We start from the raw sequence: 27,917 nt of genomic DNA on the forward strand, positions 1-27,917 counted from the left end.
TGTTTAAATGTTACCAAGTTGGCCAAAGAAGGCTGCCTATGATAACGTTTATGAGCGCGACGGCGTTCTTTGAATGCTGCTGCGATTTCTTCGTGCCACTAATGAACGAGTTTTCGGCGAGGAGCACCTGAGAAGAAGGGAATGGTATCCTCAGCAACAGCAAGGCTAACTTGTGTTATATCAGTTATACCGCCGTCTACAGTCCGCCTGATCTCGCCGTTAAAGGTAGCGAGTGATCGGAACTTTGGCAAATCAGCACGTTTAAGAATCCATCGAGGAAGAGGCTCGACGGATTTCTGTTTCAACAAAGTAAGAATAATGGGAAAATGGTCACTGTCACAGAGATCATCACGTGTATTCCACCGAAACTGCGGAACTAACTATGTGTCGTAAAGTTCACTGAAGTTAGTTGGTTCTCCTGTGTTCAATATACATAAATCCAGCTCTGTTACTAATGTTTCTAACTCCCTTCCCCTGTGAAAAAGCGTTTCAGAGCCTCTGATGAGGTGGTGAGCGTTAAAATATCACAATAAAAGGAAGGGAGGACGAAGCTGAGCTATAAGATCAGTGACATCATTTATGTTAAGAGGCTGGCCTGGTGGAAAATAAACGTTACACACTGTTGTTATGACAAGCAGCGGTATCCGCACCGCAACTGCTTCCAGTGGGGTTCTTAGAGGAACCTCTTCGCTATAGGTATAAGAACGAACAAAAATACCCACACCATCGGACGCCCGGTGAGCAAAATATAGTTCTGTCGAGTATAGTCTGAAATATCTCAAGACCGTATGATGACCTGGTCTGAAGTTTGTCTCCTGAATACAGACTGTACACGCCGCGAACTGAGTAATAAGCTGGCGCAGCTCAGCAAAATGCCTGTCATAACCGTTACAACTCCACTGTAACAGTGCTATGGTGTTGACTGTAAAAAGAGTGTTAGGTTGTGAGCGATATGATTCTCGTGAACCTAAACACTATCAACATCTACATCCGTAGATGTAGATGACAGATTGACGTCCATCCCGTCATCAACAGACGGCGGGGTTGACGCTCAGAACTTTGACGCTTACCGGGGATGGAAGTTCCCCTGCGAGGGGAGCGTGCAGGTGTTGGAGCTGTAGTACCTGATGGAGGCCATGACTTCACTTTCGCAGAGGAATTGCAGGAGCGCCAGGTAGGGGTCTTTCTTCCTCGCATTCTTTTCGACTGGTTGACGATGCCGCCTCCTCCGCCTGCGGCACGGCTTTCGCTGGCCCCTTAGGGGGTGGAATTGTCCTTCCCCCTTGCTGTGCCGGCTCAGAACTGGCATCCGGCACAGACTTCTGGTTGGTTGAAGGTGGGGTGGTCCCCTCCCCCCTTCGAGCTTTTACTCTTTGCGACTTTGATCTGAGGAGCAACAGTTGCCTTGGGCGCAGCGAGCATCACGGGTAACGATGTCATGAAAGACGAACCTGGGTGACTCTGAGCTATTATGCTCTAGTCGAGTGTACGGGCAGGTGTATTCGTGGAATTAAACTTACAGCGCGCTTCCGGGTAGGAAAGACCATCCAGGGTCTTGATCTCCTGGATCTTCTTCTCACTCAGATATGTCGGACAGTTCCGATCCCGAGGAGAATAAAGACCAGAGCAGTTAGTGCACTTGTACGGAGTTGTGCATTCCTCCGCGCCGTGAACTACTCTTCCACATTTACCGCACACAGACTGATTCGAACAACGAGATACCATATGTCCGAATCTCTGGCATTCATAGCATCGTATAAGAGGCGGGATGTACGACCTCACATCGCAACGATAAGTTGTTACCTTGACTTTCTCTTGTAACACTGACAACTTGAAAGAGACAATGAAGACACCAGTGGCAACGTCTTCACCGTTGACCATGCGCGTAATGCACCGAACGTGTGTCACACCACGGTTCTTCATGTCTTCCATCAACTCTTCGTCAGTGTTCAAAATAAGGTCGCGGTGAAAGATGACTCCGCGAACCAAATTCAAGGATTTGTGCTCCTCCACTTTGACGGGAATTTCGCCAAATTGGTCGCACTTAAGCAAGTGATCGGCTTGCAGTGCTGTACGAGTCTTAAAAAGCAAACTACCGTTGCGCATTTTCTTGAGATCCTCAAGTTCGCCATAGACGTCTTCAATGTGTCTACTGCAAAGGATCGATTTTACCAGCTTAAAATCATGCCCATCGGTTATGGCAGCAACCAAAAACCTAGGGAAGCTGGATCCCATTCCTGCACGTTGCGCATGTTCCCAGGTAGTTGAACCTCTCAGAGAAGCAAAAGTTAAAGACTTCGGCGGGGGGACCACCTCGAGATGCCCGAAATCATCCTCCCCGTATGGCACCCACTCCGATCAGGGGTCTCTGTAGCCAAACCAAGCTTCCAAGGCAATACCCACCTGATCATAGCCGGTACTGCCCGGTGCCGATGTTGGACGATCCCTAATACGGGATGACTGAGGCAATGAGCATTAGGACTTCCTTCCTCCGGTCACCCTCAATAGTACGTACCCCATAGTGTATACAGAGCACTAAGTGTAGCGACAAAATAAGAAAACAAATAATAATATGTCCTTCAGGCATTCGGCTGTGCGGGGACCTGTGTTGTCAGGCGAATACTACTGCAAGGGTTCATGACGCTCCCACACGGAAGATCGCTGAGTGTTCACAAGCGGGCTTTGGGCGTAATCACATACGTAAGAGGCCCATCTCCGAGCAGCACGCGCATCAAAAATTGGAATCGATCTACAACTAACCCTCAAAAACAATAAAAAATAAAGAGGAGACCATGACAACATGAACGTTTTAGTCGCTTTCTACGACAGGCAGGGATTACCTGCGCATGTATTAAACCCCTTTCATCCACAGGAGGTCCAACGCATGATATCCAACCGCAATCCATGTCCGCGCCTAGGTCACCCCTTTTAGTCGCTCTTACGACAGGCAGGGGATACCGCGGGTGTATTCTACATGTGCGTCTCCCACCCGCAGGGCGTGGACATAATTTTATGGCTAGATGCCTCTCCCTCCTTACAGACTCCATTTTTCCCACAGGGCCTAGTTTTACGGTATCCCAGTTGTGTCTTACTCCTAATCTATCCCAGTTTATAAGGTCATATGTTCATTCCCTCCTTCTAATTTCATACAAGATGCCCCTTCCTGTCACTTTGGAGGTGCCGAATGGACGGACCCCTTGTTTCGGAAAAGTAAAAACAATTGGTATTATTATTATTATTATTATTATTATTATTATTATTATTATTATTATTATTATTATTATTATTATTATTATTATTATTATTTATCAAACGCAATCGTAATTAACATTACAATTCAAGAGCTATCTGATGATGTGATGCCGACCCCGATCGAGAAAGCAAAGAATAACGGCTGAGAGGACCTGTTATGCTGACCACACGACACTATATAATCTGCAGGCCTTCGGGCTGAATAATACTCTGACTGACAGAGCAAATGCAACACCAAGAAGGAGTGGTCAGAACTTTATGCCAATTGCAGGGTAGACTGACGTCACTGAGGTATGCTCATGATGTGAAATGCGCCGCTGTGCTGCGCACGTAGCGAACGATAAATGGGACACGGCGTTGGCGAATGGCCCACTTCGTACCGTGATTTCTCAGCCGACAGTCATTGTAGAACGTGTTGTCGTGTGCCACAGGACACGTGTACAGCTAAGAATGCCAGGCCGCCGTCAACGGAGGCATTTCCAACAGACAGACGATTTTACGAGGGGTATGGTGATCGGGCTGAGAAGGGCAGGTTGGTCGCTTCGTCAAATCGCAGCCGATACCCATAGGGATGTGTCCACGGTGCAGCGCCTGTGGCGAAGATGGTTGGCGCAGGGACATGTGGCACGTGCGAGGGGTCCAGGCGCAGCCCGAGTGACGTCAGCACGCGAGGATCGGCGCATCCGCCAACAAGCGGTGGCAGCCCCGCACGCCACGTCAACCGCCATTCTTCAGCATGTGCAAGACACCCTGGCTGTTCCAATATCGACCAGAACAATTTCCCGTCGATTGGTTGAAGGAGGCCTGCACTCCCGGCGTCCGCTCAGAAGACTACCATTGACTCCACAGCATAGACGTGCACGCCTGGCATGGTGCCGGGCTAGAGCGACTTGGATGAGGGAATGGCGGAACGTCGTGTTCTCCGATGAGTCACGCTTCTGTTCTGTCAGTGATAGTCACCGCAGACGAGTGTGGCATCGGCGTGGAGAAAGGTCAAATCCGGTAGTAACTGTGGAGCGCCCTACCGCTAGACAACGCGGCATCATTGTTTGGGGCGCTATTGCGTATGATTCCACGTCACCTCTAGTGCGTATTCAAGGCACGTTAAATACCCACCGCTACGTGCAGCATGTGCTGCGCCGGTGGCACTCCCGTACCTTCAGGGGCTGCCCAATGCTCTGTTTCAGCAGGATAATGCCCGCCCACACACTGCTCGCATCTCCCAACAGGCTCTACGAGGTGTACAGATGCTTCCGTGGCCAGCGTACTCTCCGGATCTCTCACCAATCGAACATGTGTGGGATCTCATTGGACGCCGTTTGCAAACTCTGCCCCAGCCTCGTACGGACGACCAACTGTGGCAAATGGTTGACAGAGAATGGAGAACCATCCCTCAGGACACCATCCGCACTCTTATTGACTCTGTACCTCGACGTGTTTCTGCGTGCATCGCCGCTCGCGGTGGTCCTACATCCTACTGAGTCGATGCCGTGCGCATTGTGTAACCTGCATATCGGTTTGAAATAAACATCAATTATTCGTCCGTGCCGTCTCTGTTTTCCCCCAACTTTCATCCCTTTCGAACGACTCCTTCTTGGTGTTGCATTTGCTCTGTCAGTCAGTGTATATTATACCCGTAACACGGATCTAAGTTAAAGTCCCCGATGTGTGTGGAGTTATGTTACCCGGCAAACACGCTTCTTCTTCGAACATGTCAGCTGGGAGCAGCGAGGAAGCGTGACGTCACATAGTGGGGAACTTGGTCAAGGCTATATTGCGTCAGCCGATGGAATGTTCGATTTTTCTATCGTTAATTTTTTGTGAGTGAATTAAGATATTAAGAAATGAACTACATCACCGTGTAGCCTAATTTTTAACGATCATGACTCCCAAGTTTCAAAGAGATCTGTTGAAAATTACGGAAGATGTTAGCAGTTACAATTTCTTGAGGATACCGAATAAAAAGGCAGGCATTTCGCTTGTCAAGCCAGTTCACTTTATACCACAGCCGAAATCGGACAGCCGGCTGTTGGGTATTCTGCCGTTGTCGTCAGTTCGACCCTCTGCGAAAGTTTAAGTCAGCGTACTACGACGCAGTATAAGACTTAGAATATTTTCAGTGTCACGTCTGTGGTGACAGGGACTGCGCCTAAGTTGAAATGTGAACAGTTGAGGAGTTTTACGATTTACGATAACAGTGTGACTGAAACTTACATTTTCTCACCAATACGATGTTACGCTAATATGATTTGATGTTCGTATTTGAACGACAGTGATTAATTTTGCAGAGTTATTTAACGTTGAATACTGAAGGTGTTGAAACGTGATCGTTAGTGAGACGTCAAAACTTTCCATGATTTTATATTTAATCTTGACAAATGATAAACTGTGCTAGTAGTGAAACATAATCCAATATTTTCAGACTGTTCAAGTTATTGAATTTACGGTAGTGGAGCATCACAGCGCACAATTATTCTAACAAAGGTGTCGGAACATTTTTTTCAAACTGTACGTCTATGTTACGAATGACTGATACAATTAATCATATTTAACAGTGTCGTCGAACTTAGATTCTATTTTACGAGTGACCAGATTCTTAAGTGAGCATAAACTCAGTACTGTATTTAAACGATCTGGTGCATTTGACATTCCTTAATTATCCCGATAAGACTTGCGTCGAACCCAGGATGGTTCCAGGAAGGACAGTGTTTTCTTTTGCCATTATTCAATCGTGAATGGGGCTAAATTCACGGAACTTATTATTTTTCATTTGATGTTGTGTGAAGTGTTAAAACGGGATACCTTGTTTTCTACGTCGTTATTCGGACAATATTCTCACATTTAACTTTAATAAGGTGACATTTAGTTTTCGTGATTAATACATCACAAGTTTAATTTTTAATTCAATTTAATCCATCAGTAATGATTGTGTACTTCTAATTAATTAGTGAAATCCCACTGTGAAGACAATTGATTGCCGCTCGACTCGTTGAAGATCGCGACTAACAATAATCTCATTTGTGTAGATCAATTACTTTGAATCAATTTCGTATCCCAGTGCAGTGATGCAACCAAGACCACGAGTGCTCCTAGATCATCCAGACCTCCTAGATATTCTAGACCTTCTAGATATTCGAGACCGTCTCGGAAGATGGTGGAACCATGAACAAACATTACGATCCCGCAATGTACCAGGACCAGTTCAACCCCAGGAGAAGTACGGTACTCATTGTGACTGCTGTGTTGAGGTGACGTTAAAGTCTGATTTTATTTTATGAATAAACTTTGAACAAAAATTAGCATTCCATTATACTTATTTTACTTCCCTCTCCTCTGTTAAAAGTCAGATAAAAACCGGACACCCTGCGCCGAGTCTTGTCTTCAGCTAGCCATCGAAACAAACTTTTACAGCCTCTCGTCCCGTTTAGCAGTAGAATTAGGCGATGAGTATAAGAAATATTCAATAAACACATGGATAAAAAGCAATTACCATTTTCACGACTCTTATACTTACGTTATTGAAATGTCATTAAAATGGTGAGCACCGTGTAGACGAGTCCTTTTGTCTTTTTTACCTTCTGATAAGACGTGTGCCTTGACTTCAGCAGTTTTACTTGTCTTCTTACATTTTACCCTTTTGCGAGGTGAAAGAAGACGAGGGTGCGGTGATGAGGAGGAGGTGGATGTTATATGTGTAGCACGATTTTTTTGGTTATGCACTTTTACATTTACCTTCTTTCAGTCAATGATATCAAGAAAATAATATTCTTTATTGTATAATATTAAAGCATAATTAGAAGAATAAAGGAAGACGAATAGAGTTTGATGTTAAACTCTTATACTAACAATAAAACAAAATAGTTTTTTCCTTTTTCTGTACTATTCATCATCAACAACAACATCGTCGTCATTATTAGTGATTTTTTGTATATTGCAAACAAATATAGAAAAATAATTTGATGAAATATTATCATTACTATCAATGCTTTTGTAACATTATAAAACTACAATAACTTTTTGTATTCTGATTATTTTCTCGTCGTCAACATTATTAGTGATTTTTTATATTGCAAACAAATATAGAAAAATAATTGCTGAAATATTATCATTACTCTTAGTGATTTTGTAACATTGTAAAACTACAATAACGTTTTGTATTCTGATTATTTTCAATTAAAAATCATCCATGCCAAACAGATAAAAATGCAGAGAATATTTATTTCTCATAATACCACATATTTAATATGGAAAAGAAAAGAGCATTTAAAATGTATGATGCTGTAATAATCTCTTATGGCTTTTTGTATTTACAGCTATTTTTTAACATTTCTACCGAAAAGTAGAGAACTTTGTATTTTAGATCATTTTATCCCCTATTAACTTAATAATTATGTTTTCATCAATGAAAGTTTCTTCAATAATAATATATTATTACGTCGTAAATTAAAATAATTTATTGTATTCTGATTATTTACAATTTTAAAAACCATGTCATTACAAACAGCCAAATATTTTTCTACCCCCAAAGTACACTCATAAGAGAATCACTTTTCCACTGTCGTTTATTATCAAATGCAATTAATGAACATTTATTCTGTTCAATAGTAAAAACATGATGTCTGCTTGAAAGTCTTTCCATTAGTCTAAAAAGCAGGATTTTTACCTTCTAGTGCATTATGATAGTGTTGAACATGTAAATGTCTAACAACACTTGAACGCACACATTTTGTCTTTCTCACAGATTATGAGTTTTCTGCCTCATATGCATACATATTTGGTGCTAAACTGATAAACTCAGTTATCATATTCATACTACATTCATCTTTCATAAGACCTATTTTTTTCTTAAGTGGCTTAATGTCAAATTGATTACATGGTGAAAAAGAAGAAGTGTCTAAGTATTCAGAATGGTTACGCATTACATTGTAGACGTTTGTATTCCGAATATGATAAATAAAACTATCTGTATCCATATACAAAATTGAAAGATCTGTAAACTGCCGCTTTGCAGAACCATAATGAAAATCATACATTTTTAGTTTTGAGTAATTATTATGACCAATCCCAAATAAATTGGCTTCGCATAATATATCTGAGATTTTTCATTTTAACAGTAATAAGATCACGATCAATGACATGATAGCTTTTAAAATTCGGATTTGAGATGTACTTACGTGCACCTTGCCTTCCATCCCATGAGTTTGAAAAACGTACTTTCAAATGTTGAAGTAGCAATTTGACGATGCTCTGTATTTAAATCCATGTACGGTTTAAGCCATGCTTCTTGTTAAACGAAATAATACGGTGAATACACTCTAATTATAAATCGTATTCTAGACATTGAACAAGGCATTGAATGTGAATAACATGCCACTTTTTGGGAATAGTGTAGCAAGCAGTTTAAAATGCTTTGATGCATTATCAGGGGAAATCACGTTTTCAACACAAGAAAGATGGTCAGAATGAGAATTATGCAGATTAGAAGGGTAAACAAGAGAATCTTATAGAACGAAACCGCGATTAGGATCTTGAGCAGCAAGATAAACATCAAAATATTCAAGTTCATTTTCTGATAGCCATACGAAATCGTTATATGGTAGAGCCTGTGACATTGCTTAGCCCTAAAGATTATTAATTTCAAAATACAAAAGATGAAAATCTTCTTTCTCTGATCCATAATTGTTGAGGTGTGGATTATTTGCAATTGCATGTCTGTTAACAAGCGAAACAAGTCCACCACAACTTCTGCGTTCAATAAAACAAAAGCATGTCAACATCAGTCACAAGATCAAGTCTAACACCTATGTACTTTAATATTGCATCCCACGAAAGACCAGGAGACGTTTAGTAATAGCAAGGGTCTAATCCATAAATAGATCAACACATTTTACGGAACTTTTAAAACACATCACAGAGTAAAAGTCTGTCTACTTTTAAATACAAGTCAGCATATTAACCTCAAGGTTCTATATTAAATTTTGACAACACATTACATGCATGCAAGTAGTCTTTATCTGAAATAGATATTGTATGCTTATCATATGATGATGAGCTTAGTGATGGTGTACTGATCTCATTTATTAAAGTTGAAAATGCAGACTGAGGAGGTAATTTTGTTTCTTCTAACGTTTCAAGGCTTTGAATATAGTCATATGGCAGAATACATTTCCTAATACAAAGTTTAGATTTATCAGGATCTGAAAAATACCCATTAATGTATTTTAAGTCCTCGCTTGAAAGTCCATTTACAAGCGTATCAAGACACAAATTAATAAATTTATATGAGTCTAAAAAGCGAATGCTAATATCGCCTACACGTAAACTGAATGATATGAAAAGTTCATGATTTTGTGCAATTACATTGAACTTTATGGATTTTAATCGTGCAAACTCGCGAACGATATAGCGCGAGTCATAGCCTGGCAAGTTATGAAAAAAGCAAGGAATAAATTTAGGAACACGATATAAAATGTTACATGACTGATGTGCAGATCCACGATATTTTCCTGTAAAGTGACAGTGATCTCTAACCTTAATCTCTGGGAATATAATAGGCTGTTTACAGATGTGGCATTCATCTGATTCACCATGCATACTCATATCATCAAATGATGTAAGTAAATTAACGCGATGTGCTAACTCTTGTAATTCATTTAACAGCCATGCAGTACAGTTTTCTCCACTATACATCTTAAAAATATAATGATGGATCGAATGAACAAATAACTTTGAATGCAACAGAAAACGGCGTATGCTTCTGAATATAATCAGTATATGGTTCTGACATACCTGGTTGACAACGAAGAAAAGTGGTTGTAAACATTCAAAATATGCATAAACAGTAAACGGAACAGGTTCCTGAGATAATTGTTCTCAAATTTCATTTCTGCTTTATCACTATTAGGAAGAATAAGCTTTGCAGATGTACAATCAACTAAGTGTGCAGCTAACATGCTTTCTGAGCAAACGTATTGCAAGCATATGTCACATATAAACTTCTTTCCTGTACGTGATGAAAGTTGTGACCTTAATAAACGTGAACGGTTTGTTATAAGATGACAGTGGCTTGTGTTTTTATTACACACATACAAAAGATGAAAATGATGTCGTTTTGGTAAGGAATCTGTATAAAGCGGTCCTATAATACTCTTACCCTTTATACCACGCACATAAAATGAAAAATCAGGATTGTTTTTCTCAAATTTAGAAATGGTTGTTATGTCCACTGAAAAAGTAACATTGTCAAAATTTAACGTATGTTGGAACTCAATGAACATATCTTCATTCTGAGAAGTTCTAGATTGTTTTAATGCCATTGCAATACACTACAAAAAGCAATAATCATCATTATTCCGAATATTGATAACAGATTTTTTTTATTTGCAATGGCTTTCGAAAATGTGATATATCTTCTTCCTGAATTTAATGGATCAATCTTACAGACATTAAGCTGAAGATGTGAAATATTTCTTAGTGTTTTACGCTCGCACCCTCTTCAAACGTTTGAAATTTGGTAAGCAATTCTTCTACAATGTGTTCACTAAACCATTCTGAAAGAACTTAACAGCCTTGTCATTTTTGATGTTATATAAATAGTTTAATGAATTTCATAATTATCTTTAAAAAGAATAAATGAACGGTAATGCGGCATTTAGTTTAAGTGCAGAATGTGTAGACGGCAAACAAGATACTTTATCATTAAACACATCACAGTATGATAGTAAAAACGAATTTGGATCTAAAATATTAATTTAATTTTTTTATAATACCACTTGTTGTACGTGATGAAAAACATGTATTAATAGTTTCCCAATTACAAGCCATAACATAAAAAATCTTTCAGTTATTTCATAAAAATTTTTAATATATAATATTGTAATTAATTCATAATCAAATCATGCTATGTGTTGTGATGTAGTTTACGTTTTATATTAATCAGTTACATATCGTTAAAACTAACAACACATGTATTACTTTCTTAACAATGATATGTCATTGAAATTGTTCGTTTGTTTATATTTTCAAGTTCGGAATCGGGAAAGTGTATTAAATCTATTTGGTAAAAGGACTTTAAAATCCTCAAATGTTAATAAAATTCTCTCACTAAATCTTGTAGATATTCTTTGAATTGAAATAACACTGAAATGTTGATTAACAGGAAGCTCGTAAAGTCTTTTTCTCAGTTTTCCTGCGAATCGACCGAGATTGTTAATTGCCTCCATTCTAAAAATATTTACTATTATTAACCAGTTGAAATAACAACAATGTGTGCTTTTAAAAAAAGATTAATACATATCTTAAAAAGATAATGGAGATGTGTACACCGTCTCCTGTGATGAGGTTACATAACTAACAAATCAAGTCGCAAGGGCGTTGTTATTGGCGTTCTCGTACAGCACTGTGCCTTTGTTAATGTCTGCCTTCTTTCTACCTAAAATAAAACAAAAATATAATAAAATAATAATAGCAATTTACGGTCATCTTAATTTTCAGATAAATGCAGAAATCAATTGACAAGGTTTGCAGTTGAGACTGGTCGGCAGATAAATTCACTGTCGTTGTGAGGGTGATGACGATGAGGTTGATAATAATTTTCTGAAAAAGAGAAATTCATAAAAATATAATATTATATTTCATTTTACTTTTAATATATATATTCTTTCGCAAACACATGCTTAACTTCAGAAAAGCTGAACTTGATGTAATCGAGCTCCGCTTGATGAAAGAGCGAGAAGTATCGTTCGCATGCTATTATATATATCCCCACTAATCAAAGTTCAATCTTTCGTCATCTTTTAAAAAACCGTCGTACGAGCCGGAGGTAGGAGCCTTACATAGATATTAAGTTTGTTCACTGCTGTTGTCGAACATCCTAAATGATAATATTTTAAAAAAATATCATTGAATTACTAAATGATGCCACACACATATGCTGTACAGACGAAACTGACTTTCAGGCTACTGCCTTCCAGCGATAAGCCGCTCCCCTATGCAGTGGAATGTATGCAGGGACTTTACACAGCAAGAAATACCCACATGAATAATCAAGATCGGCTTGAGGATTTTGTCCATTATTAGTTAATTCCATTGTCACTGTGGCTGGGTGTATGTGATATCCCCCCTACAAGGCCTCTGTTCAGCATAGTCGCTACCTGGCGTGAGGTACTGGTCATTAATATCAGTTGTATCCCCTGGATAGGCAAGGAAGAAGGAAAGAAGTGGACCGTGGTCTTTAATTAGTTAACATCCCGATATTTGCTTGGAGAAGCAGGAAACTACGGAAAACCACTTCGAGGATGGTTGAGGTTAATATCGCGGCATTCGACTGGAGAGGAAGTAGGAAACAACGGAAATTACTTCGAGGATAGCTGAGGTGGATATCAAACCAACCTCTACTCAGTTGACCCCACGAGACTGAGTGGACCCCGTTCCAGCCCTCGTATCACTTTTCAAATTTCGTGACAGAGCCGAGAATCGAACTCGGACCTCCGGAGCTGTGACAGCTAATCACGCTAACCACTACACCACAGAATTGGACACTGATATTATGTTAATATTATACCAAGCGAATTGCCCACGCGGTTAGGGGCGCGTAGCTGTGAGCTTGCATTCGAGAGATGTGGGTACAAATCCCATCGTTGGCAACGTTGAATGTGGTTTTTCGCGTTTTCCTATTTTTCATCAGGCAAATATTGAGGCTGTATCTTAATTAAGGTCACAGCCGCTACTTTCCCAATTCTAACCTGTTCCCATCCTTGCGTCACCGAAAACCTTCGATGTGATAGTGCGACGTTAAATGATTATTACTATTATTATTATTATTATTATTATTATTATTATTATTATTATTATTATTATTATTTCCGGCTCTATGGCTAGCCTTTAGTCTAAGTTCCCCGGTTTGACTTCCGACCGGGTCGGGGATTTTAACTGTTATTAGTTAATTACTATGGCACGAAGGCTGGGTGTTATAGGCACCCCTGTGTGTACAGGCGGTACAAGAACACCCACGGTAACCTGCCTACCGTAAGAGGCGATTAAAAAGGGCCCGGGGGGCTCTTAACTTGCGAGCGTGGATGGCGACTGCGGGGCCTTTCATGGCCTCAAAGGTTTTGCCTCTCGTAAGAGGCGACTAAAATGGTCCCCAGGGCTCTTAACTTGGGAGCGCGGGATGGCGACTACGGACACTTCAGCTGAGTCCTGGCAATGCTTCTACTTACTTGTGCTAGGCTCCTTACTTTTATCTATCGTATCCGACCTCCGTTGGTCAACTCGTGTTCTTTTCCAACCCCGACGCTGTTATGGCATTCGACAACTAGGGATTCTTTTATTTTATGCCCTTTGTGGCCCCCAAAGTTTTGATTCTGTCTACATTGTCAGGAGGCAACTTTCGTTACCCCTGACATCCGGTGACGTGACAATCTGTTATTTGCAGACGCACATATGTATACTCGACTGAGCCCACTGGCGTAACCAAGGGTGGACCAGGGGGCCGGGCCCCTCAAAATGTTTCTGAAACTAGAGCAAGGATCAGTCGTTGTTTTACGTACGGTACTAACAATTTAAAAACTTACCACGAAATGTTAACCCTTTCGCACTCAGCGCGCCGATCTATCGGCGCGGGAGGTTATGGCGAGAAAGCTCACGGCGCCGAAACAACGGCTCTGTCCTATTTAGGGATTTCGGTCATTTGCGTGGCTGTTAAATCGTAACAGTTGATCGTGACGGTACCTTAAAGCGTTGAATTTGCGTTTTACTCTACAGATATAACCACCAGCCCTACAAAATATTTTTATTTTCGACAAGTGAAATCTGTTGACCGTGAATGTTTATGTTGTGGTTGCTCGAAGTTGGTATTGTGTGGATCTGTTTTGGTTGGCCTATGAATACAACAATTTGATCTTGCTATGAGTTTAGTTTAGAGTTTATTTCGTTTTCTTGGTATATCATATGTTCGCTGTACTCCGCAAACTAAAATATTGCTCTTTTCATAACTCCGTTGTTGCACGTACTTACGTCATCGTTTTATCGTAATGGCTAGGCCATATTCAATGCCCAATGAGGCCTATATCCTTGAATTTTCAGATGATTTAGACAGTAATAATGACCTACTTTTGCCGAAAGTGATTCGCATTATGTGGGAAATGACACAGTCACAGCTGCTCACCGTGCATCGGACCGCGAGGTCCTGACATGGATGACCGTTACATGTACAGTGAATAACTTTGTGCCATGCTGCATGAATGAATTGCAGCACACACATCATATTGATATCAAATTATTCAGAATGAAATGTTCTTTCTTTCACGTCTAAGGGTAAAGAATTTTTTTATTTTTTTATTTTCAAAATTTAATATAGTTTTGGCTTTACCAATAACAATACGTCCTAGGTATATTAATTTCTGAAATGCTCATAGTTTCCTGTATTAGTGTGATTTATTTTATTTTAATGTGTGTTAAACTGTTTACGAGTTGATTTTTTGTAATTTGGTTTGGAAAATGACAGAAATTTGTCTGAGTGTCTTTGAGCAAACTCCTGCATACAAGCTGAGTGCCAAAGGGTTAAATTAACGTAGCGACAAAGAATATACCAACAAGGCTCAATAGGTCTATATATAACTCTCCATATTTGTACTGTTTGAATGTAAGGAAAGCACTTAGGATTGTGATGCGCAGGGATATTTCCCTGTAGAGGCCTCAGTATTGGGAATGTAACCGTGTGTTGACAAATGTCAAGAGATGAGGTAAAGGGCAATTAGCACGGGATTACTCAGTAGGGGGCCGGAATGTGACCACCGACATAACGCGGGCCACGGCCAATAACAGTTGCAAGTTTACAACATCGTGTCAGCTTTTGCACATCGGTTCCAGGAAACAACAATGTCCTAGGAATAATAGGGTTTTACCGTGGTTAAGAGATGTGCTGTGTTTAGGTTGCATCGTTGGGAAGACTGTGACAGGATTGTGAGCTGCACGTTAGTTCGTCATTTTGTGCCACATAAGTAACTTTTTTGTAACTAAGAAGCCAAAACTATGTGCATCCTCGGTAAGTTATGAAACGGTTCTCTTATTCTAGCAGTAGCGGGACAGATCACGAATGCGTGCCTAAGTTCTATAGGTAGGCTTATATATTTTCTCCAAATCCCGGGGACTGATTAGAACCTCAAATGGCACCATCAAAAGTGCAGGTAATTATTTTGTAATTAGCGGGCGTGATAACTCAGTTCCAATGGTTCTATCTTCTCATCAAGGCGGCCGAGGCTCGAATCGCAGTCGATGCGTGAAACATTTTTAAAATGGGAAGTCATGTTCTATTGATTCTAGATTCCGTCACTTACCTTTCTTTAGTACATTTGAGCCATAACCGCATCATTTATGGTGGTGTATTTTGAATGTCCAACCATTCTTTGGGATTACCTTGTACCTTAAATGATGAGTGGATTCAGTGGCGTGCTCATAAAATAATATACAGAACACCAGGTTATCTTAAGCACCATTTAGTACATTCAGGCCAGTAGCGTGGATACAACTTTTCCTTGGAAGGGAGTGTGAAAAGATTTTTTATTTAGAATTTCCTTTACATCGCATCGTAGGTCTTATGACGACGATGGGAAAGGAAAGGACTTGGAGTGTGAACGAAGCAGCCGTGGCCTTAATTAGGGTACAGCCCCAGCATTTGCCTGGTGTGAAAATGGGAAACCAAGGAAAACTATTTTACGGCTGCTGCCAGTGGGGTTTGAACCCACTATCACCCGGGTGCAAGCACACAGCTGTGCGCCCCTAACCGCACGGCCAACTCGCCCGTTGGATATTAAAAGAAAGCCGGTCCTACAGAGTGCGATGACGGATATTCAGTAGATACTGATGGTTTTGATTGTTACCATGTACAATCATAGCTTCTGTACTCTTAACCTAAACCGGCTGCATTATTGAAACTGTTCGTAAAATTGTTAATATCGTTCTTCGTTTGTGAGCCGAATCCTCATTTATTTTGTCTTCTTAAAAAAGAACCACTTTGGTACTACGCTCCGTGACCTTCCAGGTCGTAGATATTTCGATTACTTGAGACTCAAGGCCAACTCTACTGCACCGACAAACAAGGCTGTATCTTCCCCATCCATGCCTTTCTTAACACTGTCAGTGCCGGGAATCGTATGCACTACACCGTAATTCAAATTGTAAAATAAGGAGACCTAAAAGTAACCAGCTGGCCCCGCGGTGTAGGGATAGCGTGCCTACCTCTTACCGGGGGCCCCAGCTTCGATTCCCGGCCAGGTCAGGGATTTTTACCTGGATCTGAGGGTTGGTTCAAGGTACACTCAGCCCACGTGCTTATAATTGAGGAGCTAGCTGACAATAAGATGGCGGCCGCGGTATATAAAGCCAAGAAAAACGGCGGAGAGGATTCGTCGTGCTGACCACACGACACCTCGTAATCTGCAGAACTTCGGGCTGAACTGCAGTCGTTTGGTAGGCGATGGCCCTTCGGGGCTGTTACGCCATGGAGTTGGGTTTGGAAAAGTGAACAGAGAAGGAAGCGACAGCCCTGCAAGGCTCTTTAGCTTCCAGCTAGTTCTTCCGTCCGGTCTCGTGCATTTAGGACTGCTGAAAAACGTACGACTTAATAAATGCTCCTCATAAAACCTTTGTAAAATAGTAACTGCATCTATTTATAACAATAATCACAAACGCCTCCTTTTCATGAGACTCAGTTGTTGAGTCGCTGTCCTGACTCCGAGTTCGCAGGTTCAAATCGCGGCTTAGGTCGGTGGCCCTTAAAACGGTGTTGAAAAGTCAATAGCTCCATGCCGCTGGTTTCTGGCACGTTAATAAAAATCGTACATACGAATATTAGCGTCACAAAACAGTAACTTTATACCACTATATTCTGTATCCCAGGCTTGCGAGGGAAACAAATTAACAATTTGCTTTACTTCGCATCGTCACAGTTAGGTCTTATAGCGACTGTGGGACAGGTGGTGGTGGTGGATTATTGTTTTAAGAGGAAGTACAACTGGGCAACCATCCTCTATATAACACTAATCAGAGGGAAAAAGGGAAGGGATCCGACACTTCGAAAAATGAAGATATCGGTCAAAGAAAGACAAGGACCACGAAGGGCGTGAAAATGAAAGACTCCCTAGCCCTCGCAAACCTAATAGCGTCGGGGTCGGAAAAGAAGAAGAGTTGACCGAGGGAGGTCGGATAGGATAGATGAAAGTGAGAGCCTGGAACAAGTAAGTGGAAACAACGCCAGGACTCAGCTAAGGGCCCCGCGGTCACCAACCCACGCTCCAAAGTTCAGAGCCCCTGGGGCCCCTTTTAGTCGCCTCTTACCACAGGCAGGGGATACCGTGGGTGTTATTCTACCGCCCCCACCCACAGGGGGAGAGTGGGATAGGAATGGCCTAGGAGTAGGAAGGAAGTGGCCGTGGCCTTAATTAAGGTACAGCCCCAGCATTTGCCTGGTGTGAAAATCGGAAACCAAGGGAAACCGTTTTCAGGGCTTCCGACTGAGGGGTTTGAATCCACTAACTCCGGGATGCAAGTTCACAGCTGTGCGGCCTTAACCGCTAGAGAAACTAATAAGACAAGGTAAACCCAACCTAGGATGTGTTGTGACATGTATTTTTCTTTACTAACTAACACAGTCCGGCTCCATGGCTGAATGGTTAGCGCGCTGGCCTTTGGCCACAGGAGTCCCGGGTTCGATTCCCGGTAGGGTCGGGAATTTTAACCACAATTGGTTAATTTCACTGACACAAGGGCTGGGTGTATGTTTCGTCTTCATCATCATTTCATCCTCATCACGACGCGCAGGTCGCCTACGGGAGTCAAATCAAAAGACCTGCACCTGGCGAGCCGAACTTGTCCTCGGACACTCCCGGCACTAAAAGCCATACGCCATTTCATTTACTAACTAACAAAATATCCATACCCATACCCCTTACATTCCATATTTATTTTATTTATTAGTGCCTTTCTTTACAGTGATGAAGTTAGGGCTCGAGGCTCTCTCGTACACTTAACTACATACTAATCAGAATCTTAAGTAAAATACCGGTACTGAGATACTTAAAAAAGTTAAAACTAAATAAATTAATAGAATTGAAAATAAATTATTGTGCCGTTTCACAGTTCTTTTTAAGAGCTGTAGTAACAAAGATGGAGTCTCTGCGATCAAAATGTCAAATAAAATGCATTTAACGTCAGTACGGGCCGAAATGTAAGTCTTTTCGTCGGTCGGTTACGGAAATGACCGCGTATAGAAGGCGCAAAAAAATTACAAATGGACATTATTTAAAACCATTATTCAAGAAAAAAAATGCTCATCATTTATTATATAATCTGACTTCGATGTGTTAAGAAGACGTAAGACTAGATTTGAAAGGGATTATCCAGCGGAGCTAAATACCATAAATTGGAAACGAAAGATAATTTGCGACTACACGCCAATCTGCTGATATCAAGATTTAAACGCTGCGCGGGAGATTAAATACGCAAAAAGAAGAGATAAATAGACTACAGTAGAACTACGTCACGAAGTGGCGCAGGTCCTCAATAAAATTTTCCCGATACTGTTTCATGTTGAAGGACACCTACTGACCAGTTGTTGAGTGCATTTACGCCAATAAAAAGATAGCGGAAAGAAATTTATTTTCAAATTGAAATATATACAAACATCTGTCTTAGTCGATTTTGAACTAGTTTATTGGATCAACTGTACCCCAACGAAATCTATGCAATCTGAGCAACGCAAGAGATATATTAATTGGAAGATGTCAGCAATGAATCAAATATTCTATTATTGTTCTGTTTCATACGCACGAGTCTTCACCATGGGTCTGTAAGGGAGCAAGGCGATGCTGCTTGGATCCTGACGAGGCGATACGATGTTAGCTGTCCCGGATGACCTGTGATCAGTGTTGAGAAGCTACGATGTACCCGACCACTTGTGGAGGAACCAGATGACGAGATCCTAATCTCAGATGACCGGAGATGAGGAAACATCGAGACCATCTTGAGCAAAGCTAAGTCCATTACCTAAGTCGTTTTCGTAAGTAAGAGTGTGTTATTTCTTTTATTGCATGTTGATGTTTGTTTTGTGCTAAGACTGTGCGTGGATAAACGTATTACTGATGTGATTGGAAGTAGGTATTCATCCATATGGTATGTTAATTCCACTTGTAGGCGTGGTCACCAAGTGATTGTGCGATCGTAATGTTTTCCAGTGATATGTGAGGAGAGACAGCGAGAGTTATTATTATTACCAGTGTTGAGTAGTGCGTGAAGTTGGCATTAATACCTGTGTGTCCTAATTTAAGCAATGTCAATCAGTTCGAGATCGTATATAGGATGTGTTTTATGAAGGAATATGGCAGTAGACTACTCCAAGTTCATGTTAAATTTGGCACTATGACAGTAGTAAGTAAAGTAGGCATTTTATGAATGTCATGGCACGTTGATGTGTAAGTTAAGGTTGTGATTTACATATGATGAAGTGAAAGAGTTGTTATATATGAAATATGTGTATATTAACGCGTCATAGATATGATATTTGGATGTTAATGATTTATGATGGTGGTAGTTATTGTTTTCTTCGAGAGAGAAATAGTCATAGTGGTGCGAAGTGAGATCTAGTCATTTCAAATAATGTTTCGGAGGGTGTCACAGAATTCTCGCCAATTCCATGTAATAATTCTGGATCTTTCGCATTGTACATAGCTTAGGATATGATCTCGAGACGAGTAGTGCAATGTTTTTTTTTCATCCATGTTAGGATTACCTAGAGAATCATATATGTACTCAAGATAGATTTGAGCTTTCACTGATTTACTTAGGATGATCTTGAAAATTCTCACGGTGTATAACTTTATTTCTGGATAAATTTCAACCCATAGGCTGATCACTGGTGACCTAGATTTTCAAAAGAGAATTTTTTTTTAGTCGGAGATAGTGTCATCTGACCATGTAGATTTTCCGTTGATAGTATGTGTTATGATAGCTACATATGATATGTGTGGTGACGTTTTTTTTGTTTTTTTTGCAACCATGTACGCACGTAGTCTGATAATCAATAAGCTAAGGTCATATTACCTTAAGTTCATAAATTAAATCTTGCGATAATGTTACTTGTAGGGTGATTACGACTTACAATGGACGTAGCTTGGCTCATGTTGTGTGACACAAGGAAATATGAGCGTCTAAGAGGCAACTAAGTAGGCAGAAGTGAATGTTTAAAATGTAAAACATACAAGAGAGTACTTGTCAAATCAAATCTGAAGAAGAGCTTGGTGATAGCCTCATTGAGAGTCCTAAACCTGCATCTAGACAAACAGTCAGTGAAAATTTAGGAATGTGACAGTTTATAGAGTAAGGATTAGGTGGTAACTAACAGAATCCCAAGAATAATTGATTCAGACAACTTGAACTCCATTTCTTGACTGAACATTAAAAATCGGCAATTCTACTAGCGTTTCTTTATTTTCTCAAGAGAGTATCACTAGAAATACTGTAAATAGTAGTTAATACAATTTTTGTTTTCTTCTTTGAGGATGCATCCTATATTCTTAGTATACTTGATTTTAATGTTTATTTTCTTGCCAGTATGGCACATGTAAATACCATTATCTGTATTCACATTAATTTATTTTGTTATCACCCAGCTTTGTAGGTGAGTTGTATACGAAGGAAAACATAGCTTTTTCAAAAAATTCCCAGATGTTACATGAAATTTATGCTAATAATTTATGATTTTGGAGATTAATGGACTTATGAAAGGAAATAATATGATCCGAGAAGACATTTATTTAGGATGAATTCGGAAGATGTAATTTTTCAGAAAGTTGTTGACGGATATAGACTATAGGGTTGACAATGAGTCACTCATTTCAAGAACGACTTCATTGGTAAAAATTTGAGATCATTTTCTTGAATATTTGACTTAATATTTAAAATAAATATGGAATAGTGAAACCTGAACGCTCTTTCTCTGTGTTCTTAGAATAAGAATTAGTTGTAAGACTGTAGTAGTTTCAAGCGACGACAATTTCTATAAGAGTTAATAAGAATATGGTACCTAACTAGATACGAGTAAGAGACGTCTTTCTGCGTTAGTTAGAAACTACCATTAATCGACCAGGACGTTTTTCTATTACGGAACTCACACCCGTAGAACTCAGTCACCAGATTAATTGAACTTAGAGCTAGTCAGGATCTCTTGAGTCCATGCCTGGACGCGGGAACGGCGCATTATATAAATTACTAACTAAAGTAATATTAAAATTAATTAATTTTTAAAACTCTTAAAAATGACTAATCCTCAAGCACGCACACATTCATACTTCAACAATTCAGTCAGCTGACCTCAGCAGGTAGTCTCGGCAGGTGACATTAAATCGTGATAAAGACCTAGTTTCTCTGACCTGAGCTGGCAGTAAATTCCATAATCTGGCACCGGTCACCACAAATGATCTATTAATTTTACTTTGCGGTGCAGTGGAATAGAAAAAAAGGATCCAGAACGTGTATTTAAGTTGTGAATGATAAAAACGTGAATTTAGAAGAAATATACAGTGACTGGCTCTCAACTAACACTCTAAATACCATTGTTAAAATGTGTAACTGCCGTTGTTTATCAGGCTTCAGCCATGAGGGGTGATATGAACATCGTACCCGATATATCTATATATATAAAACAAGAGTTTTGTCTGTACATTGCTCAGAATTTGAAAAGGATGGCATTTCTGTATCAGTCATGTCCATAGTAACAAGGAAATGCAAATTTTTCTTTCTCTCTGTCTGTCTGTCTGTCTGTCTGTCTGTCTGTCTGTCTGTCTGTCTGTCTGTCTGTCTGTCTGTCTGTCTGTCTGTACATGCATCACAAGAAAACGACTGAAGAGAATTTAATGAAAATCGGTATGTGAAGTCGGAGGATAAGCCACTACAATCTAGGCTATAAATCATTTTACTCACGCTGAGTGAAATAGTAGTTTAGGGGAAGGTCTAAAATTTTATTCTCAAATATTTATATTATTAGTGGTCCGATCGATATATACTACGTAACGAAAGTTATATAGAATTAAACTTCCGATCATTTATGTCATACATTTTTACCGTACCGGCTTCGATATTCATGAATTTGTAATTTTGTTGCCAAGTCCATATCAACGCCGAGCCACAAGAAAATGGGTTAACAGAATTTAATGAAAATCGGTATATAGAGTCGGGGAATAAGAAACTACAGTCTAAGTTATAAACAATTTTATTCGCCCTGGATGAAACTGTAGTTTAGGGGAAGGCGCCTAAAATTTCATGTTTAAATACCTATGTTATTGGTCCTATCGAAAAGTACTACATAACAAAAGTTATAGAGAATACAATTTCCGACCATTTATGTTTTATTCAGTTTTACAGTACCAATTATAATAAGAATGATATTTCAGAGTTGGAGGAAAAGTGAATGTAAAGGCCTACAATACTAAAAGCAATAACATTACATTGACCATTGTTTTTGTGATGTTCTTTGTCTCTTATACTGCCGCTCAACTCAGATAGACGGAATTACTCCTGCGTACCGATTATAACAGCCTGACTGAATATTGGCGGGAAATAGTTGGGGAGTTGCAAAACTTTCTTCCTTAGCATGCCATTCCCCTGGTTCATACATTTTCTAATACTGCCGGTACGTAACAGACTGGTTCATCATAGTATTCCAGCTATTCGATCCCTACGCTGACGCGCTGGTTTGAATGAGCATACTTAAGGCAGAGGCTCACTTAGTAGTAGTAGTAGTAGTAGTAGTAGTAGTAGTAGTAGTAGTAGGAGTAGGAGTAGTAATGGTAGTAGTATTCCAAATTATAGCACCAGAATTCACTAAATAACCCCAAATTCAACACTGAAACGAGGCGTTTCTTAAGAAAAGCTTCTTCACTTTTATTATATTCTACATTCATGGCTTGGAGGAAAAATTTACCTCCAAGTCAGATTTTTCCGCCGCATGTGTAATGAACTGAGATTTTTCCAACTCATTGGGTAGGCTACTCCTAGGAACAGATTAGTAAAAGGGCTATTCGATACCTCCAACCGGCCAAAATAAGACGAAGTGTGTTCACGGATCACGGATGTCTGCGGCTTGGTCATTCCAGTTCTCGAACTTTGGACTGTTAGATTGGCAGCGGAGTACTGTTCGTTAAAAGTGAGAAAATGTGTGGTTTTTCATTTGATCGAGTATTTTATATGAAAGCATTGCTTTTAATCGCGCCATTCCTACTGATGGCATTGTAATGACCTATGTTCAATTCAGTTGGGAAAACTACTAAGACGGTCTTTCTCAGGATGTAAAAAGGTAGGTGGAGATTGAGTGTCTGCCATATAATGAAAACTCCCCAACCTGATTATGACTGATGGTAGGCAAGGGGGCCTACCAGTACATTGAAAATTCCCTAATCCAGGCTTCATATGGGAAAAGACGTTTGGTGACTTCTCCGTCGCGTTTCTGGGGTAACGTTAAGTGCTATGCAATTTAATACAATCTTGCTCACAACGTGTACACCACCTAACCTAGAATTCTGTATACAATGTAGAATTCCGTAGCGAAGCACGGGTACATCAGCTTGTTGTAAATAAATCGCAGGCAGGAATTCTTGAAGTTTAAGCGTTTCCTCTGTCGTCACGTCAACGTCACGTCACGTTACGTCAACGTCAACGTCACAGCAGTATGTAAAGATTGTTGGTTACAAGGATTATGTCCAGCTAGAGGAGGAGATTAATACTAATGAAGTATTATAATTTACATATGATAACAATGACATTTACAATAAGAAACAAAAGTTGAAAACTAGAAAAGCGGCTGGAATTGATAAGATTTCTGGGGATATACTAAAGAAAATGGGTCGGGATATAGTACCATACCTGAAGTACTTATTTGATTATTGTTTGGTCGAAGGAGTTATACCAGATGAATGGAGAGTTGCTATAGTAGCCCCTGTGTATAAAGGAATGGGTGATAGATATAAAGCTGAAAATTACAGGCCAGTAAGTTTGACATGCATTGTATGTAAGCTTTGGGAAGGCATTCTTTCTGATTACATAAGACATGTTTGCGAAATTAATAACTGGTTCGATAGAAGGCAATTCGGTTTTAGGAAAGGTTATTCCACTGAAGCTCAGCTTGTAGGATTCCAGAAAGATACAGCAGATATCTTGGATTCTGGAGGTCAAATGGACTGTATCGCGATTGACCTGTCTAAAGCATTTGACAGGGTGGATCATGGGAGACTACTGGCAAAAATGAATGCAATTGGACTAGGCAAAAGAGTGACTGAATGGGCTGCTATATTTTTAGAAAAAAGATGTCGGAGAATTAGAGTAGGCGAAGCGTTATCTGACCCTGTAATAATTAAGAGGGGATTTCCTCAAGGCAGTATTATTGGACCTTTATGTTTTCTTATATATATAAATGATATGAGTAAACAAGTGGAATCAGAGGTAAGGCTTTTTGCGGATGATGTTATTCTGTATAAAGTAATAAATAAGTACCTAACAAGATTGTAAGCAACTGCAACGTGGCCTCGATAATGTTGTGAGATGGACAGCAGGCAATTGTATGTTGATAAAGGGGGTTAAAAGTCAGGTTGTGAGTTTCACAAATAGGAAAAGTCCTCTCAGTTTTAATTACTGCGTTGATGGGATGAAAGTTCCTTTTGGAGATCATTGTACGTATCTAGGTGTTAATATAAGGAAAGATCTTCAGTGGGGTAATCACATAAATGGGATTGTAAATAAAGGGTACAGATCTCTGCACATGGTTATGAGGGTATTTAGGGGTTGTAGCAAGGATGTAAGGGAGAGGGCATATAAATCTCTGGTAAGACCCCAACTAGAGTATGGTTCCAGTGCATGGGAACCTCACCAGGATTACTTGATTCAAGAAGTGGAAAAAATACAAAGAAAAGTAGCTCGATTTGTTCTGGGTGATTTCCGACAAAGGAGTAGCGTTACAAAAATGTTGCAAAGTTTGGGCAGGGAAGAATTGGGAGAAAGAAGACGAGCGGCTCGACTAAGTGGTATGTTCCGAGTTGTCAGCGAGAAATGGCGTGGAATGACATTAGTAGACGAATAAGTCTAAGTGGCGTTTATAAAAGTAGGAAAGATCACAATATGAAGATAAATTTGGAGTTCAAGAGGACAAACTGGGGCAAATATTAATTTATAGGAAGGGGAGTTAGGGATTGGAATAACTTACCAAGGGGGATGTTCAATAAATTTCCAATTTCTTTGAAATCATTTAAGAAAAGGCTAGGAAAACAACAGATAGGGAACCTGCCACCTGGCCGACTGCCCTAAATGCAGATCAGTATTGATTGATAATCAAGATTAGGAAGAACCAGTGTCTGCATTAGTTTGGCCTTTTGCTCAAATAGAAATATATCCCTCTGCCGTTTAAGAGGGTGAAGCACTCTAAAAATCGTTTTACGTACGTATTTCTTTCGTGTGATCAGACCACTCAAGTGTTTCATTCATAAGTACGCCGAAATATTTAACCGTTTTACTGTAGGGAATAAGTTTGCCATTCAGTAGGACAGGCAGGATTGCGACATTGTTTGAGCAGTTCAGTAATCTTCTTGATCCAATTATGATTGCCTGAAATTTTGTTGAGTTTAGTATAAGAGAATTTCGTTGTGCATATATAGGCCTACTGTGTCGTCGGAAGTCATTGTTAATATCTTGTCTTGCAGTGTCGTTATATTTGAAAATTTTCATCATAGAGGTGGTGTGTGTTATTTCCTGTCACAGATGGTATGTCATTGATATAAATACAAAAACGTATGGGCCCTCGAACACTGGCCTGTAAGGCACCACTAACAAGGGAACATCCACAATGGTGAAGTCGCCCATCGCGATGAAACTAAGCAAACACATTGAGGTACATGTAAAAACAATGCCAGCATCAATTTTAGGCGCCAACATTCATTAGCGCGTTAACTAAGGGGCCTAAAAGTTGCGACATTTCAAGTTCCGCGCGAACAGCGATGAATTCCTCCTGACCAATGCTTAGCCGGAACACTGTTTTATGCCACACCTCTGCTCCTCCTCCCCTCCGCCCCGCCTGGTTCAGCACCACTCGTTTCCCTCTCCCCGCGCTGCCGTCTGCTTAGCTGTCGAACAGAACCTGTGCTACACTGCGTACGCTATCAGCCTTCCTCATAGCTCTCCCTTGGAATTTCCACATTGTATAGGCAGTTTACACTTTATGAAATATTTATGAAAACGTTTGCGACGAGTCCTTAAGGGCAATGTCACTGAGCGTGTCAAAAATTATTTTTCATCTTCAAGCAAAGCACGGAAGTCACGGTGAAGAAGGTCCGGTGAACTTTCGCAGGGGCGTAGCCAGGGGGGGGTTACTGGGGGTTAGAACCCCCCCCCCATTGAACTTTCACAAAAATAAAATAAATAGAAACTGACAGTAAACAATAAACTTCTTTTATGTGATCAAGATAAACTCCCTGCAATCTACTGCTTGTTGAGAGTGTTTGCCACCCTACCTGTCACCACTGCAGCCAGTGAGAGATCATTTTCAACATTAAGACGCCTTAAAACCTACCTCAGAAATACCACAAGTGAAAGTCGACTCAACGGGTTGGCTCCCTTGAACATTCACAGAGACACAGTTGTAAAACCAACAGATGTGTTAAATTTATTTTCTAGGAAGCCTCGAAAATTAGATTTTAGATTGTAAACTGAACATACCGTTTGAGATAAAACTGCTGACCTCGATCATATTGTTCTTGTTCTGTATTTTAAAGTAAGAATTTTGTAGTGTATTGCAATCTGAATATCACATACAGTAATTCACTCTTGTATCAGTATCCTTATGACAGTCATGCATGCGCGTACCAGACACGCACAAGCACAAGCATTTTCATTATGTTATATCTTAATTTTGTAACTGTAACCCCCCCCCCCCCCATTGGCCGATCCAGGCTACGCTACTGAACTTTCGGGAGCTGCAGCTTTATGACGCGATTGAGGGTGAGTGTTAAGCAGTCACTATTGTCAAATAGGTTTTGACGCTCACGGGGAGATGTCACACTGCGGACATAGTCCGTAATAACGTAGATTGAAGCGTGGTCTTTTGTGCTGCATGTGAAATTGTAGGTTTATGATATATTGATACCGATAACTCTGTCCGACTCGCTGGCTGAACGGTCAGCGTACTGGCCTTCGGTTCAGAGGGTCCCGGGTTCGATTCCCGGCCGGGTCTGGGATTGTAACCTTAATTGGTTAATTCCTACGGCACGGGGGCTGGGTGTATGTGTTGTCTTCATCATCATTTCATCCTTATCACGACGCGCAGGTCGCCTACGGGTATCAAATAGAAAGACCTGCACTTGGCGAGCCGAACCCGTCCTGGGATATCCCGGCACTAAAAGCCATACGACATTTCATTTCATTACAACGAACAGTTGTATTCTCCGTTGTTCCTGTCAATACATATACACATAACAACATGTATTTTAGTTATTTGGTTTTTTTTTCCAGAGCTTATAAGTTTCTGTCTTGAAGGTGACAGTCTCTATTTGGAGAACGTTACAAGTTTGACGTACAAGTCTGATCAGTCGGAGAAAACAGAAAAAGGATATTGAATATAGCGAGCCAGAACC

The 27,917-nt window shown here is 40.3% G+C and overlaps 1 protein-coding gene across 1 annotated transcript in view; it reads left to right on the top strand.

Moving 5' to 3' along the window:
• Window positions 1-1,075: 1,075 nt before the first annotated feature.
• LOC136879295 (uncharacterized) overlaps window positions 1,076-27,917 on the top strand; it is a 192,953-nt gene continuing 166,111 nt past the window's right edge. Inside the window, exon 1 of the mRNA XM_068229050.1 lies at window positions 1,076-1,174. Coding sequence (XP_068085151.1) covers window positions 1,076-1,174 — 99 coding nt within the window. The remainder of the gene's footprint in view (window positions 1,175-27,917) is intronic.

The sequence above is a fragment of the Anabrus simplex genome, chromosome 8 (assembly GCF_040414725.1).
Source record: "Anabrus simplex isolate iqAnaSimp1 chromosome 8, ASM4041472v1, whole genome shotgun sequence".
Classification (NCBI taxonomy): Eukaryota; Metazoa; Arthropoda; class Insecta; order Orthoptera; family Tettigoniidae; genus Anabrus; species Anabrus simplex.